Source organism: Rhodnius prolixus, unplaced genomic scaffold (genome assembly GCF_049639745.1).
Source record: "Rhodnius prolixus isolate KJV_2025 unplaced genomic scaffold, Rpr scaffold_1, whole genome shotgun sequence".
Taxonomy (NCBI): domain Eukaryota; kingdom Metazoa; phylum Arthropoda; class Insecta; order Hemiptera; family Reduviidae; genus Rhodnius; species Rhodnius prolixus.
In genome coordinates, this window is record NW_027411581.1 from 11130390 (window position 1) to 11144273 (window position 13884).

A 13884-nucleotide genomic window follows, 5' to 3' on the forward strand; every position below is an offset into this window, starting at 1 on the left:
CAGAGTCTGTTACGCGTATGACGACAATGAAAACATCTGGTTTTTACTCAGCTTGCACTCGCAATTACTTTTATTTTCTGATTGAGTTTAATATGTAACAGGGAGATAGATGTTGTGTAAGTTCGGTCTAATAGAACAGCGAGCTGCCTCTTGCGTTATTATGTTTATTTTACAGAAGCCTCTTCTAGTTCAGAACATGATTTTGGACATCGTTTATGCACTAGCCTTTGTTTACTTCCTCACTGAAAGTTTCCCAGACAATTGGTCCTGTATGAAAGTGGGTTTAATAGGAATGGCAAGAGGTTGTGTGTCGAGTTGTGAGAGAACTAGGATTATGATCAGATGGCAGGTTGTCTGGTGCAGGAACAGGATGTGGGAGCTAAAATGTTTTGTGAATAATGTACGTAGTATGTCTAGACGTTTGATTTGTCCAGTAGGACAGCAAGTGCCCTCATTTTAAACGTTGTAAATGACCATAGTACACAAATTATAGCTTAAACAATTAAAGATATTAATGAAACGTAAGTTACATGAATTCCAGAAGAGAACTGTACTACTAATTTGATTAAATACTTCAAATTGCAGTTCTTCCCTGAAATTAATACGCCATCAAAAATGTAGTTAGGTTAGCAGTGCTGGATAATTGATCAAAACCGGTTTCGAATGTTGGTAATGTACCCAGTTATAATATATCCAATTATTAGTTCAATTATTAATTCGACTTGGGCAGCAGGATTACTTTTTAAGGTCCTGTAGTTATGAATGGTACCCAAGCAAAAACCATTTAATGGACCCAAACATATTTCTGAAAAAAGTTACGCGCCCTCTTTGCAATTTTTTTCGCACTCTCCTAGGAGGCGCAGTTTAGAAACGTTACCGAATAGTGAGAAGCGAGTAATTATTCTATTATATGGGATGTCAAAACTCCTCTACAGTCAGCTCTTATCAAGAATATTAAATAAAAATAAACAAGGGAAAATTGACTTGAAAGAAAGAAGGAGTAACAACTGGAGTATTAATTAGGGAAAATATTCAACAAAGACATAATTATTTCAAAATATGTAACTTTAATTTGTTTTTACCATTGTTTTTTATTTTGTAATTCTTAAAATTAATTTATTATTTCCTTCCATTAAAAATATTATTTTATCACATAATTTTAATGATTCAATTTTGTTTCGTTTATCTCTCTTTTAAGTATATATATTTCTCTATTTTTCACAAGACATTTCAGTATAACAATCAGAAAAAATTATCTTTTTTCTCTCTTAAAAAAAAAAGAACAATTAAAATAATTTAAAAAATTAAAAAGTAGCAACAATTTTTATATATATGTTTTTTGTTTTTGTTTTTAGAATCTAGTTTGCGTACAATATGACGTAAATATACAATTTTTTTATGCATTAATCATACAGTTTTTAACGATTCCTCAATTTTATTTAAAGATTTATTCCTTTTAAAAATTGATTATAAATTTGTAACATTTTTACAATTAGGCCATCCACACAAATAGAATATAAATTTTTGTATCAATACTCTTTCTGTGGTTATAGTAGTTGCTCTGTTTTTTCCTTTTATTTGAAGTTTGCTTTACACAAAATAAAAAATGCATTTAAGTAGGTACAATATGGAAGATGCATTCTTCTTAAAAAAAATTATATTTTTGGTAGAAAATGAAACATGACAATTTGATCAACTATAGACTATAGAGAAAATTCCGTGTTATTTTCTGATCGATATTCGAATTATAAAATTTCTAAAAAACTAAATAAAAAAAAATTTTTAAAAATCTTAAATGCTCCTAAGTATTGAAAAATTTCTAAAATATACACAACAGTAGAATTAGGTTTATGAATGTTCATTTTCTTTTTTTTTTTTGTACAAACAATTTAAAAATTAAGGCAGACATTAATTAATATTAATCATGGAAGGGACTATTATTAAAATTATTTATTAAACATAACAATTAAACATAAAATTATGATTTGCATATATTTTTTTAACTAGAGGTAACATGGAGGCTTCTTTAAATGTACAAAGGTATGTACATAATACATATCTACTATTATTTAAAACAGAAATAGTAACAATATTCGTAGATAACAAAACTTTGTCTACTTGATAAATTATCAATCTATTGGATATTTTATATTTGTTTTTAAAAGATAAAAACTTTTTAACTAGAGATTTTTCAATATTGCACTTACAGGAAAGAAAATGAAACGAAACGAAAAGACATAATAACTGAAGTAATAAGTATTACACTTCGTAAAAGGATGTGCGTCTCGTGTGTACGGCAAATACTATCTCATATAGCTTTGTACTCACAAGAATTACTTTTTTTGTGCAATTACTTAGTTTCAAATTAATTTAAATTTGATTGCGCGACTGCCCTTGAAGGAATATCCGGTGATTTGTATTGGGGGCTGATGACAAAAATTAATCCGCATTTAGTCCTCCGCTTCTATATTTTAATTGTAAGCAACCCTCTTCTTCTCGGGATACAGGATGGTTACCGAAGGAATAGAATTCTGATTTGCCTGCCACAAGGTGAGATGTTATATACGGACTATGAGATTACAAATTAATTTCTCTGAATAGTTATTAACAAGAATCCAAACATGTTGTGAGCTAAATTGGCAATAAAATGTTGCTCTGGAAAAGAAAAACAACTGGTTCGTAACTCTTCAGATCCTTATATAAGAGGAAAGAAGTACGGTAGAATTGATTCTTTGAATAAAGATCTCTGTTCTCCCAAGACCTCCATTGATACAACTCAAACCTCTTTTTTTTAAACTTGAAGAAGTTCCTCACAAATGGCACTAATGGTATCCCTACTCGCAAAAAATTGTTAAAATATCTCTGGCTACTACCTAACATTTTCCCCTCGAAATATGTGAACTTTTATAAGAGAATAATCTTATCTTTGGGTACAACTGAAAATATTGTCAGCAGTCGTAAAGAGAATGACAAGGACCATTCCAAAGCGAAACGTGAAAGTTTAGGCATACCAAAGCGAATGGCTTCATTCTTGGGTGCAACTAATGACGCCAAAGAATTTCAATATTTGTACTGGCAAACCAAAATTGTTCATTGGAAATCCAGCAGGAAAATTGATTTGGAAACGTAACTAATTTTCACATAAGTCAAACTGCATAAAATTACTAGAGGCCATGAAAACCTAAAAAAAAATTTAGTTTTCATAAAAATAGTACACATTTCCGTGGCCCTCATCGATTAATTATTGCACTTAATATGTAACATTAGAAAAAGAAGCACCAGGATGCTCCAGAAGTTTTTACGTCACCCGCCTGATATGAATGTTATTCTTACGCCAAGTAATCGATGTCGCTGTGTCAGCCAAGGTTCCGTAAATAACAAATTTGCGTAGGAACATTAATCATTTGAACTAATCTTGATAGGAAATTCTGGAAAGTCCAAGGTGAGAAAAACTTAAGTATGGAAAGCATTCTAAAAAGAACATTGTCCGATATTTCAATGACTGATTTCAGCCAGGTACTTCCCAGAAAAGCGAACAATAATCCTTAGTATGTGACTTAACTCCTTTAAAAGAAAAGAGTGAAAGATGAGATATGTTTGGGGAAGAGTATGTTCGATCTAATATTTTGCTAAATGAGCATGCAAAATAGATGAACTTATTTGTTAAGATATCTGTCTGAATAACAGTTAATCTGCTACAAATATGTAAGTAAAAGAAACATAGAGTGTAAGGGTTAAAGTTAAGTAGTCTTGAGATATGTGGTAAGGGTAAATGCGACGCGCACAGTTGCATTTAGCAGGCAGATTTTTTCCTAAAAATGAAATTGGAAGAAAGTCAATGTGTGTTATTTCATATAAGAATAATAACAAAGTTTCGCTTCCGAAAATTCAGTTTATACTACAAAAATTAAATTGTTGAATGTACTTAATACTCAAATCGTAACATCTACAAATATGTACTTCTATTTGTGATTTATTTAAAAATGAAATTAAAATAAAAACATATATTTGGCAAGAATGATTTTTTTCTTATGTACTACGTATATTTGTTTTACCCCTTAATATTATCATTCTGTTTAGGAATATATGTAAATTTAAATATTCTACAAAAATAAATTAAAACAACAGATTTTATAATTTCTTACACAAGTGGGAGATATATATTTATATTACCATAAGCGTATAAAACGGTTTTATCGTACACTAATTGACTAATATAATACAAATACACACATATACAAATACACATTCGATCGTTGACAAGATTATTATTATTTTTTATCTTCCTTTTTCTTTTCTCTTTAAATAAGATCTTTAGACAATATTTTACCAAGCAGAAAAAAAAGTTGAATAAAAAAAATCTATCTATGGGTAAAAAACAATCAGTTCATACAGGAGTAGAAGACTTAGGTCTAGATTTACGCCGCCGACGGGCTAGTTCACTCATCACCACAGGACCAAGATTTGGGGTGTGCAACGCTACAGCACGATACGTAGCCGCTACAGCTGCTTTCACGTCAGCCGCCTGTTGTGAATGTATCAATGTTATTCTTACGCCTGGTAGTCGATGTCGCTGTGACAGCCAAGGTTCCGTTAACAATAAATTCGCGTTTGGCCTGCGACCTGGTTCTACGTGTAGCATTTTACGCACTAGATCCTTTAAAATTAATTTAAAACAAATTAATTAAATCATTTTCATTATAATTTAAATATGGAAAAAATTTAACTTTGTCTTAAACTCTGAAGGTTGGGCGGGGTTAGTGTAGTAATCATTAAGTGTGAATTTGTAACCGCGCTTGTGGCTATTTTCCGTTTCGAAAATTATCTTTTAACATACCTCACAAGAAGGTCTACAATAAATCTAGTTTAACAATGAATGCTTATTTGAGAACTATTTATTTAAAAAATGCTTGTCAAACTCGTTGCTTTCCAAGTAGAACATAAAATTGATAATTAATATATATATATATATGTACTAAATCGTAGAAATTACCTTTGCCTCGGGTGAAATTGATGCCCAATTTCCTGATTCTAAATCTATTTTACTGTCACCTATTCTCTGCAAAATATCAGTCGGAGTGTCGGAAGGACTATTGGCAAAAGGTGTTCTCCTGGAAAGTAAATTAGCACTAAATGTAAATAGTTATTGTTCTAAACAATTGTTTTGCGTTATTTCTAACGATATAACAAAATTGAATTGAAGGCAAGACTTCACTCAAATAAACAAATCTAGATAGTCCACTCATACCATCTCCATTCACAATTATTACGTTTAATTGAAAAATGTTCTACCAATGTGAATTTTACTGGGCGTTTTTAGTTACTATGGAGCTGGATGGGTTTGCTACAAATCACTAGCTGGTAAGTTAACTTAGAGTTACCTTTAATCAGCGCCACCGTCAAAATCGGAAGAATGTTTTTATATTACCTTTATCACCTTATAATACCTAAGTTATACAGATATACAAATTTGTTTCGAATAAAAATGATTGTACATTACATTAAAAAATAGTATGCCAAATTTAATAAATTCATTGAAACCATTTCCGTGAAAAATTAGGAACTCGAAACCAATTCTGTAGAGACGTTCTACCAATTTTCCAGTTAAAATATATCTTTAAAGTTGAAATTCTAGTTCAGCTATAATTCCCTTAATACTATACTCCTGTTAAGACGGAGCCTGACCTACACTTTGGGAACTTTTGTGAATGTACTTTCTATGTGTACCCTTCCTATGTGTACTATGTCCAAGTTCTCCCTTCATTTCTGACTATTCAGATTGTAATGGTGTCATGAAGAGGTGGTAGCAGAAGCTGATTTTGGAGTTGGTTTCTAGGCAGCCAGAGTCAAGAGAAGAGGAAATGGTCTCTTAATCCAGGTATCCACATGATTATGGGGTACATTATTAAATTGGGAGTCGTTTCACATCATTCATTAAAGGTGCAATTGCTTGACTTGCCAGTTTGACTTTTATCAGTTCTAAGTTGTCCCCAGACTGTAGACGTTAATGTAGAAGAGAGAAAGGCTGGCAAGCTACTCTTTAAGGAAAAATTCAAAAACCCATTACTCACTAAAAATTTCATGCTTTGTACAGTTACTTGGATGATGCAGCAAAAACCATCATATTGTCAATCTCTTACAAATAAAATCTGCTTTAATACAAAACGAAGAAATGTTTTGGATACCTACTGGTGATAAATTCGCCATTTGCAACAATTACATTAAAATAGATTTACATTTAAGATTGTGTAATAATTCTTAGTGTGCAATTTGAGACTTAAGTCAAACAAACAATAAAAAAGTATCACTTTTTTATTTTGTCGCTCAATGCTTCACGAATTTCTTAAGAATCGAAGACGCTACATTCTTAGAAAACAAAAGAAAAATATCAATTAATAACGAGCAAGGTATAATTTTTTGTTTAAATTAATTTTGATGTGACTGTCCTAATTAAATTACAAGGCAGAATAGTGGAGGTTTTTGACCAAGGCCAACATTAGATAATAACATTAAAATTGCAAATATTTGAATCACAAACAATTTTTTTTGTTATTTTCTCTCGTAATAATAGTTGTTGTTGCAGATTCAAAAGTGTATTCCATTTGCCATCACCTCAATTAGTAAACCGTTCATCTCAAAACTGACGATTAGATTTTTTTGTTGTTTTTAATTGACAAAAGTGCCAATAAGACTTGGGGCAAAATTAGTAAACTACTTCAATGAACGAATTTTCAATTTTTGAGTTTTCTACGAGTTTTAAAATTATTTCTACGATTTTCTTGTAACTTCGTACACCCACTTTAAATTAGTAACTTTTACTTGAAACATTTTCCCACGAGAATTATTTTTTGGAGTAATTTTTGGAAAAGTTCAGCTTACTTCTAAAGGTCCTTTGTGTAATGCACTTCTTATTTCTCCTATAATATTAGCAGAAAATAAAAACAAAGCAAAAACTCAGTTTAAAGAATTACCTTGACACTAAGTGCGAACGCCCTGAACTTTTCTAAATCATAGATCTCCAGTCTAATTCTACTAAAAAAACTGGTAAGAGAAGCTGGAAGTCCCGCTTCCTTAAAAAGCAAGTTCGATTAAAGTGAACTTTTTTTTTTTTTTTTTTTTTTTATGATTTAAGGCGCGTCAACATCTAAGGTTATTGGCGCCCGGAGCTTTTTTCAGTGCACTGCCGGCCTCCGGCCAGTGTTCTCTCGTTACAGTGAACTATTTAACTTATTGAAAGTAACTGGAATAAGTATCTGACGTTTGAGAAAGTTGTATGAGTGTTAGTAACAGGTACACAGAAATGTATATACTGTTAATAATAAATATTATTAACTAATAGCACTACCTACCCAGCTAATAAAGTGTATAGAAGAATGCCTAAAGACCAAATATCACAAGCTGCATCGTATCCTTGCCTTTTCAACACTTCAGGTGCAACAAAGTTTGCTGTATAACATGGAGTCATCAGCAGCCCATTTTCAGCTCTCAACTGTTTGGCAAATCCAAAATCACATAATCGTAAGGCTTCTGGATTAGCCGTTTCAGTAGCATAAAGTAGATTAGATGGTTTCAGATCTCTGTGCACAACCTACAACCAACGTTAAGATGCAATGAATGTCTGACCGAAGTTTTCTTTTTTTATGTTTACATTGAAGAAGTAAAAGAAATTACAAAAATGTCTTACACCATGTTGATGTAGGTAGCCAACAGTGGAAATAACCGTGTACATTATGGCTGCCGCTTCACGTTCTGAAAATGCTTTCAACCTCAATATTCTGTCTAATAGTTCACCTCCTCTCATGAGCTCCATTATGAGGAAAACTTGCGTATCGTCTTCGTACACCTGAAAATAAATTTCATCTTTTAAATAAGATCATTTTCTGTTGAATACAAAGTTAATTTCAGTTATAAAAATATCCTACTTACATCTCTTAACGTAACAATATTGGGATGTTCTCTATACCTAAGCAATATATCTACTTCTTCTTGGCAGTCTCTTTTTGATTTATCTATTATCTGTAATCGTTCCAATAGATAAATAAGAAAAACATAAACTTATACAGATAAAATCAATGGAATCAATATAATTATTATTTCCCGCAAGTTTAGTTACCATATCTAAATGAGCTAAATAAGAAACGTACCAATAGCCATCCAAGAACATACTCAAGGTTCTTTAAAGTTTTTATTAAAAATAATGTAGGAAAATTTACATTTAACAAGTCGGGCAAATTTTGCATTTAAAACAAACTTTTGGAATGTACATCAGTATTGTATCAGCTAGGTATAAAATTATAGCTAGGAAATTTGTATGTAATGTAAAGAGATGAAGCTTCACAGAAAATGATAAGTTTATAAAAAGATTATAAATAGACCAGGTAAACTACGATTTCAGATGAGAAATAGTTATCTTAAAATTCATTGATAATGGTAAGCATAATAACCTGCTTTATTATTTTCAGGATGGTGAATAGAGACTTCACCATCTCTTTGTGATTTAACATGAGGGTAAATCAAGTAAATTTTTTATGGAAGAATACCCCCCGCTTGGAGAGTAAGAGATAATGCTTTTGGGGTATAAGAGGAGGTGCGGAATTAACTAGAAGAGAGATCCACAAACATTACATAAATATCTAGATTCTTGCATTAGTCACAATTTTATGCTGTACAAGTAAAGAAACTTAATAATAAGAAAAGTAAGAATGCAAATTTACAATGCAATTAACGATTACGTATCCTGCACATAAAGTAAATCACATTAGTACTTACTTCATCACAACTTATTGCAACTTGAAGAATTTGTGTAAATAGCTTTAACAATAAAGTTATAAACTGCAGGAAATCAGAGATAACTCTGCCGAATGTAATCGTATTTGAGAAAATTTGTAGTTTACTAAGTGAAACTTTTTTAGAAAGCTGTGTATAAGTAAATGTGAACTGCTATTATTATCAAACTAATGAATTAATATTTCAAATATCATTGAACAACGCGTTGTTTCACACAACGGAAAAGATAGTAGTAATTACAATAAAATGCATTTTACAAACCTTAACAGCATATTCAACTCTAGAAACCCTATGAACGGCCAGTTTGCATATTGAGTAACTGCCTCTACCAATTTCTTCTCGCATTTCGTATTCATCATTAATGTTCGTGGCCTTTGAATATGGCATCTAAAACGTAAAATTAAAGATAGATACTACACTTAAAAGCAAAATGGTTTGAGGAGGAATTAGTAGGTTCTGAAACTTCACTTATTCAGCAGTACCCAGGCACAAAATCAATCATGCATCCTAGTTATTAATTCTACATTACTGAAGGTAATGAAACAATCAATCTTTTAATTGCAAAAAAGAAAGATTGGAGGAAATATTTCGACAAAGAACATGAAAAACATAAATTGAAATTTGGGTACTTACCCTAGTTAAAGGTTCAACGATTCTCGTTTGATGAGGAGATTCTGGCTCAAGTAGACAAGGTGCGATAAAACTAAAACCTCTAAACAATTCGTGAGCGTTTGCACTTGGTGGAACACCTGGGGAATCTGAAGAAAAACAATTTCTGTTAGATAATAAAAATCTTTTATTATTACTACTATTATTTCTAAAAGAATATTAAGCATTTTTTGAGCTAAATAAGGATAACCCTTCTTGGAGTATTGAATTCAAAGATCAAATTATTACAGTCTAATTTCCTATTTATTATAAATTTTAACTGGTGCGATGACTGAAACCTAACCTGGATCTTCTGCCCACTCACAGCCCCCTCTCCAACAATACCTACAAAATGCAGCTCCCTGAAATATCGCAAGTTATCTTTGAGCACCAAACAACCAAGATATCTCAAAGACCAATATCGTGTGAGAATAGCCTCACTCGACAGTTAAACCTAAATGGGCGAAAAAAGACCCACTGGTAATACTGAAGTGTTACCAATTATTTATTTATTATCCTATCCTAATTCTGACTAATTTTCCTTCTTCAATCTCACACCTCTCCATTTTGCTAGGTGGACTAACGAGGCATCTTCAGAACATCAGCAGGAAGATATTTGGGGAAGGAATGGGATACGGCGCTAAGGAGCAAAATATCCCAGACTATTGCTCTCCTCTCTTTCCAGCACTTACCTAGCATAATAAAAGTCCTGGAAAAAGGAGTACTTAATATTTCTGTTTAACAGTGGCAGTTTAAATAGACAATGGGGATGATTACACCACGACATTGTTGTCATACTCAGAAATCCTATTACAGCAGTAGCAGAAACTGGGAACTATTGAAAGCCGATAGTCTATCAACTCACTCAAATTTAATGAAACAAAAAGCACATTGTTGCTTTTAAACAAACTAAGGCTAATTAAAAATAAAAATAACTTCATAGAAGAAAGATTTTTTTTTTCAATTCAAATAATAAATGGAACACAGATGATTTTTAATTAAGCTGTTTACCCTTGGGCGATTTGGAAGTAAATTCAGAATCAAAGTAGAAAGCATCATCAGCTCTTTGTGTGGCCGGTTTAAATGGAGGTTGGATGGCTTTTTTTAATAGCTTATCCCAGTCTATTGTTGCGAAGAATGAATGGTTCTTAATTTCGTTCACTCCATCAGGTCCTAAAAGAAATAGAAATTATTAAACAAGATTCAATAGGAAACAATTACGGTAAAATAAAAATTATACATAAATAAAAAAAAATACATTGCAGACGAAAGGTTCTGAGACAAAACTATAAAAACTCAAATAAATATGGCTATTTGAAATATAATAACCAGTTTTTATCATAAAGTACAAGAATCGAAACGGGCATAAGAGAGGCAAAATTCTGTACTTCCCAAACTTAAATGCTAGATGATTTGGACACCCGCACCTGTTTAAAGAGGAGAGGAAGGATACACAGGACTTCGAGTTAGAATTGAAGTAACATCAATAATGTACTTGCAGTTTAGGTATTTAAAACAAAGAGATTCTGACGAACAAGGTTTAGTCTAGAGTAGGGAATGCGTTTTGTGAAGATAGTATTGCAAGTTATTTGTCATTGTAAATGCTGAGTTCAAATAACGTCGCTCTCTAACGTGGATGTTGTCCAAAAATCGTCCTCAACAAGCAGGGATAATGACCAAAATAAACGCATAGTTAGTTCTATTTCCATATATGTGATTCTGAATTTTCTGATATGGGGCTGATTATTTTTTTTCAGTCGCAAAACACTTTTTTTGGAGCATGTTTAGTTGCAAATCTGTTTATTTATTTATGGCAAATTATTTCGTTTCACGCAGGCAGCTGATTAACTTTGGTTGACATGAACTATTTCTCAACGATTTAAAGTCTTACACTAATATATATGAATAAATTTATTTATTTTAATAATACCTACCCCATTTATTTGAACATCTTAAATATTGCTTATTATTTTTTGAATAAAATGCAAATATGTTAAAATGCAAATAAAACGAATATTAATTGTAGTAAAAAGTGCAAAAAATGTAATAAAAGTAAACTAAGGTGTGGTTCACTGAAGGGGAAAGTACCTTTGTTTAATTCACACAATTACAGATAGGTGATCCGACTTACAACCATTCAACTCATTTTGAAGTATTTCACTTCTAAGATACATCTAAAATAAATTCAAGAGATAAAATCAAAATTCTACTTTTTACAGGATATTTTTTCGTCAATGACCTAAAAAAAAAAAAAAAAAAAAAAAAAAACCTTCGTTGCTACACGTTGATGGTATCTTTGCCCTGCACCAGGAGTTTAAACTTTTTGTTGATTTAGTATTATAAGCCATATACATGTCTGTAAACACGAGCTTATAAATATGCTGCTATCAGCTTATAATTTTTGTACTCTCGAAGTTCCTAACTTTATTTAACTCTCTCACTACTCAATCAACCCTTGTGTACCTTCTCATAATAAGAAGTAACTTCTTGAGCTGGAATTTCAATATACTAGTGCCAGATTTATGTGCACTATTCATTCACATTTCATTCATACTTCTACTTTAAAGTGGTCGAGGCGCCAACCCACACAACATTAGTTCCCAAATATTTACTCTATTTACTGAGTGCAAGTGGAAGGCCTAAGTAAGTATAGCCACTCCCCGTTGGTATTAGCCTCCTTCCCTTATCCCATTCATACAGTACACATTCTCCATACAAACATCTATAAAACGATATACAAAATATTATTTACATCTCATACAAATTACATACACTACAAAACGATACCATATTTGCCAGATTTTTTAATACTTTTCACTTCCTCACACGTACACCCACTACTTTTGGGTACTTAGTTTTTCTCTCATCACTTATTCTAAAACTAAAAAAATTATATTATTTTGCAATCTTAAAGCTTATAAAATCTTTCATAACTTTAATAAACTACTAAAAAAAAATCAATTATACAAATTATCAATTATACGCTGATGATTTAATTCTCTATTTTCATATTCCTTTTGATCAATTGGAGAATGGAATCAGATGTGTAAATGATGACGTCGCTTCTGTTTTTTGTGTCTTTTATCAGTTAATTCTTCTTCTTTTTCTTCAAAATCAATATCTCTCGATCATTTGAGCAATGTGAGACCCTTTATAGAGCTCAAAATAATTCAAAAATTTAAAATCAACAGGTATTCCAAATTTTATATATCGTTGGGACTATAAGATTATGGTGAAAATCGATCCAATTAATCGTGAATGGATTTACTTTCTTTTTTTTCAGCGATTTTCTCAAAAATGGTTCCAAATATTTCCTTACTAATGGTTCTGATCCCTTAAAAATTAATTTCTTTTCGTACATCTCATCCAATCATTCTCTCTCTCTCTTTCGTCTACCTTTCGTCTCGGCGACAATGTGTCGTTGGAATGAATGGTGCTCGCTCAAGATGGGAAAATGTTGCTTCTGGTGTGCCGCAGGGCTCTGTTTTGGGTCCGTTATTGTTCTCTATCTATGTTAGTGATATTTCTAGAGTTATCTCAAACTGTTTGCATCTCATTTACGCTGATGATTTAATTTTCTATTTACATATTCCTTTTGATCAATTGGAGAATGGAATCAGATGTGTAAATGATGACGTTGCTTCTGTTTTTAATTGGGCAAAAGATAAAAATTTATCTTTTAATGCCGGTAAAATGAAGGCGATGGTGGTTGGTAGTTCTAGATTTGTTAATGGCATCGATTTTAACAATATTTCTAGGATAAAAATTGGTAACATTGATCTACCTAATGTGGATTCTGCTAAGTTTTTGGGGGTTACCTTCAATAGCACCTTAACTTGGCATAATCATGTGGGTGATGTTGTCAATAGAATGAACAAAGCTCTGTATCAACTGAAGTACCATAAAGAAATCTTGCCTGTGTCACTAAGAAAGCAGTTGGTTCAAACACTCATCCTCCCGCATGTAGATTATTGTTGTCTTGTTTATTTGGACCTGACTTCGGAACTGAATACAAGGATACAAAGAGCTCTAAACTCGGGTGTTCGTTTCATTTTTGATGTCAGGAGAGATGAACATATTACTCCTTATTACCATCGTCTGAACTGGCTAAATGTTGAATACAGAAGGCAATATTTTTTAGGTGCCTTTATTTATTTTCTGTTTAAAAATAGAGCGCCAGATTATCTGTATTCACTATTTAGTAGCAAAGTACAGTTACACTTGAGAACCACTCGACAAGTGGATACAAAGTTGTACACGCCCACACCTAGGACTGCAACCTATCAAAATTCTTTTTATTTAAAAGCTTGCAAGTTATGGAACTCTCTTCCGATTGGTTTGCGTGCAAAGTCTGTTAATACGTATAAACATCATTTATACGAACATCTTATCAAAAGTTATCTAAATCAGTAATTTATTATTAAAGTTATTATTTTCATTACTATTATT

General features: G+C 31.7%; 1 protein-coding gene across 1 annotated transcript in view; it reads right to left on the bottom strand.

Annotated features, from left to right (window-relative positions):
- Positions 1 to 1861: 1861 nt before the first annotated feature.
- Positions 1862 to 13884, bottom strand: part of LOC141454118 (uncharacterized) — a 164822-nt gene continuing 152799 nt past the window's right edge. The window contains exons 31-38 of the mRNA XM_074127987.1: positions 10447 to 10608; positions 9421 to 9545; positions 9049 to 9174; positions 7927 to 8016; positions 7685 to 7843; positions 7350 to 7588; positions 4994 to 5111; positions 1862 to 4657 (exon numbers count right to left, since the gene is read on the bottom strand). Coding sequence (XP_073984088.1) covers positions 4388 to 4657; positions 4994 to 5111; positions 7350 to 7588; positions 7685 to 7843; positions 7927 to 8016; positions 9049 to 9174; positions 9421 to 9545; positions 10447 to 10608 — 1289 coding nt within the window. The 3' untranslated portion in view covers positions 1862 to 4387. The remainder of the gene's footprint in view (positions 4658 to 4993; positions 5112 to 7349; positions 7589 to 7684; positions 7844 to 7926; positions 8017 to 9048; positions 9175 to 9420; positions 9546 to 10446; positions 10609 to 13884) is intronic.